The 4,222-nt window shown below is 46.8% G+C and overlaps 1 protein-coding gene across 1 annotated transcript; it reads right to left on the bottom strand.

Annotated features, from left to right (window-relative positions):
- Positions 1-1,120: 1,120 nt before the first annotated feature.
- Positions 1,121-3,578, bottom strand: LOC133897560 (F-box protein At1g47056-like). Its single transcript, XM_062338329.1, has one exon. It carries the CDS (start codon positions 3,475-3,477, stop codon positions 1,897-1,899), a length of 1,581 nt encoding a protein of 526 aa, XP_062194313.1. The 5' UTR covers positions 3,478-3,578; the 3' UTR covers positions 1,121-1,896.
- Positions 3,579-4,222: the final 644 nt, after the last annotated feature.

The raw sequence follows: 4,222 nt of genomic DNA, 5'->3' as shown, positions 1-4,222 counted from the left end.
GTCCAAATAATTATGCTGCATATACAGACACATTGTTAAACCGCCAGGCGCAAAGATATAAACATAGGATACTGAGCAACAACCCTAACCAGATTCTCGAAGCCTCCATGTATGTCCACAACTTGGAAGTAATCAAAGAACGGTACTCACCAAATTCCTTGACCAGGGAAAGCAACAACCAACAGCCATGCATATTAATCTTCCAGAAGGAAGAATATCTGGTAGGGAATCGGCGTCTCCTACCAGTCAGCTTCAAAGTCAACTGGACGGTAAGTGGTCTGGGAAATGGCCAAACTTTCAGAAAACTGGTGTGCTCCATCTCATTGAACATTCTACATGGAAGATTGAGAAGATCCTTTTGTTCAGAGACAACATGTTTGAGACGTCATGACAGGCGGAGAAGCACAAATGGGCGGAACATCAGAAACCATTCAGATCCATGTCAACGAGTCACTGGAGCAGAATAGTCCCACATAGAAACACAACTGGCAACTGACAATTTGACATGTACCGTGTCATGATTCCAGTCACAAGAACACGGTATCTAAGGAAAAAGCAATCCAGCCTCAGGAAGAAATAGGGAGGAAAATAAGGTTGATGGTAAATGAAGACAAACTAAACCCTTTTATTTATAGCTCCAGGAAACAGGCTGTGACACCTGTGCTTATTTTCCAATTTTGCTAGTGCATAACTGACAATCATACTTCATCTGGATGATATTAAACAGCATAACACATCATATGCCGGACTACTAGCATCATCGATTAAGACTCAAATCAGATCCCAGCCAACAACAAACATATATATTCAACACACAATTGATAATCTGCTAAATGTTGCTCAACACCAAAATAGTATGCAACAAAACAAACAGAAGAACAAAATCTATCAGTTGAAACCATCAGTGAAGTCTTTGTATTTCAGAAGACCAAACAAAGTGGTAAGATATGTTGATAGTCCACATATCATTAAGGAATACTTCTTAAATAAGTTGTGTTCTACTATCAGTACAAGAGGATGGTACTAAAACCTGTAAAAATGAACGCACATACAGGTCCACTTGAGTATTTGCACATAATACTCTTGTTTGTCAATGTTTGTAACTTACTGTGCATTTAAAAAAAAATTAATGCTACTGTTTTAATAATACTAAAAATAGACATCCTCCTGAAATCCATCTCCATATCATATGTCACCATCGCATGAACAAAGATCATGAAGACTTAATTTCCGTCCCACTCTGTTAACATCCCAAACAATAGTGGATGCACCACATCCTCTCCACAGAAGCTACAATACTCAATAAAGAATAAAAAGAGAAGATTATGCAACTTTAATCTGGGCTTAGTTTTTCCATACTCAAGTATGTGAACGGATAGAAAAGAGGTATCTACTTTCACACAAAAAAAAAAAAACAAGCGCACAAAGTATATTCAGTTATTCACCCAGATAATTTCTTGATCTCAGCTTCTTTGCTATATATGTACAGTTGATATCTAGGCATAATAGCTTTGTTGTCCTTGTATTTTAAAGCACATAAACATTTTCACATTTGCAGGCCATGGATACTAATATCCAAACAAAACCAGAACTTTTGAGCCTGACCATATGGCTTTGTTTCCACATCATATTTTTCTGTTCAAACAATTGTTTTCTGAGAAGATTACAGCATGCAATTGCATGAATCCCTGCTACTAGGACGAAAATCAAATATTAAGTATCCTTCAACCGAACTGCCTGGCAATATAAACTAAATTTCCTAACAGAAATTAGGGAGAACAGCATGGAACCATCCAGTGAGACAAACATTGATACAACGAGCAACAGCACCAATTAATTTAACATACAAACATAAAAGAATCGAAAGGCTAAAGGAGTAACCATGGCACCCAATTCTCATGACTCATGAGTCGTATAGCAGGTTCTAATCGTACGCCTCCGGAACATGGAAACAGACAAGCTCCTCAGCATCAAAGCACCCATCCGTGCTTTCCATCTTGACGGCCTGCCGCTGCTCCCGGTTGAAAGGTCCAGACCTCCTATCCGATCGTCCAAATCCTCTGGCAGCACATCACTCCCGGCATTGTCCAGCACCCCACTCTCGTCCACACTCCGAGCATCCTGAAACTCACCAGCACCACTTGGCACATCAAAATTCACAGCAAGGGCTCCATTCCTGCTAGCCCGGAGCCGCTCAGCACACTCGGATGTCACCCCACGACACTTCTTCACCTTAACCTTGACAAGGCGTGGGCAGCCTTCGGCAAGCTTATTCATCCCCGTGTCAGACACAGGACATGCCTTGATGCACAGCTTACGCAAAGCAACACATTTGGCTGCAACACATGAGATCTCTGCATCTCCAAACGTGTCGGACCCGCACAGCGCAAGCCGCTCAAGGGTGGGACAGTTGGCAGCAATCAATTTAAGACTGGCTGATGTCAAATTAACACCAATAAGGACCAATTCCTGCAAGCTGGCACATTTCTGTGCCACTACGGCGAGCCCAGGGTCACCAATCCTGTTGGCCTTCCATCCATCCACATGCAGCTTGCGGAGGCGTGGCGACTTGGTGGCAAGGGCGGCTAACCCAATATCTGTGACCTCCGGCGCCTTGGCAAGGTACAATACCTCGAGCCCAAATAAGGGGGCTACACCACGGTCGCTGACCTGAAGCTTCTCGAGGTGAAGCTCGGCCAGCGAAGCCTCTCGCGGGATGGCCAGAAGCACGGGGTCCCAGTCGCCCGAGCAATGGATAATCTTGAGGGTTTTGAGATTGGGAGACTGGGTGATTAAACAGGAGAAGCACTGCCCGTTGTAGAGGTCCTTGAGCGACAGAAACTGGAGGCGAGGGCCGGAGACGGCGATAGGCTCGGAGTGAGCGAGGCCGCGGAGGCGCTTGACGGAGAGCTCCTCGAGTTGGAGGCAGGACCGGAGGACGGCCTCGATTCCCTTGGCTCCGAAGGCGCAGGACCCGACGGAGAGCTTGCGGAGGTTGGCGGCCGCGGTGGCGAGCGTGGCAACGCCGTCGTCGGTGACGGCGCGGAGAGAGCGTAGCTTGAGGCGTCGCAGGCCCGGGCCGAGGCGGTCGGCGATGAGCGCGAGGGCCGGGTCTCCCACGCTGTCGGCGCGGCGGTCGCACTTGAGCGCAAGCTTGGATACGGCGGGGAAGCGCGCGAGGAGGCGGGGCAGCGCGGCGGCGTCGAGGAGCGGCGACCGCGCGTCGAGCGCGAGGCGGAGGCGGGAGGCGGCCTCGACGGCGAGCCAGCGGCGGCAGACGAGGGAGCAGCGCTTGCGGTCGCCGGAGCCGAGAAGGCCGAAGACCAGGGCCAGGAGCTCCTCTGGGAGGTCAGCGGTGTGGTCCTCCGCAGCCTCCCCTATCTCGGCGATGGAAGCAAGGAGCTGCGGCGGCGGAGGGAGGACGGGGGACGGAGGCGGAGGCTTGCTGCGGCGGGGCGCGGAGGGGAACTGGCCCATGGGGACGGGGGACGGGGGATCTGCCGAGGAAGGGGAGGAGTGGGTGGGCGGAGCGGAGGAGATCAGGAGGCTGCGCTGCGCTGCGGACGCCAGGAAGGGGATTCAATCCGATTAAATGCTGCCGCCCCTCTTTTCTTCTCTTTTTCTTTCTCTCTTTTTTCCTGATTATTAATACAGTACTAATTACTATCCCGTGGTCTTATTTTGCTTGAGTTAGTCGTTGTTTTACAGAGAGAAAACTATTAAGATCCGTTTGATAGAGCTCTACAGTAATGTATTCGTAGCTTAAAAAATCGTTGAGCTAAACTTAAATATACACTAAGTGTTTATATGAGTCATTTTGTGTATATTTAGAATAAAAATATATACTTAAATTATTTTATATCTACTATAAACACCATATGTGAGGTGAATTTAAGAGTAAGAGCTTTCCCAAAGTCTTACTCGTAGTATCGGCAAAATATATGGTTTTCAATAGAAAAAGAATGTAAATCTGCACTATTTCACCTAAACTCTGAATTTTGTTAGATTAGTCACAATAACCCTAAACTCTCCATGTGCATGCTTAATTGTCTCGGATTGGGAATTATGTACGGAAAGAAAAGTAAGATATGGAAAATCGTATTCGTCACAGTATTAAAAAGTATACTCTGTTAGTTAAGAGATAACAACTATCTCCTATCATTAGAGATACCTAGGGATTTGGAAATATTCTTCCTTTACTCGTGCCTCCTTTTCACATAAT

The sequence above is a fragment of the Phragmites australis genome, chromosome 17, assembly GCF_958298935.1.
Source record: "Phragmites australis chromosome 17, lpPhrAust1.1, whole genome shotgun sequence".
Lineage (NCBI taxonomy): Eukaryota > Viridiplantae > Streptophyta > Magnoliopsida > Poales > Poaceae > Phragmites > Phragmites australis.
The sequence above is the reverse complement of the archived record's forward strand: the minus strand, read 5'-3'. Positions and strand labels throughout refer to the sequence as shown.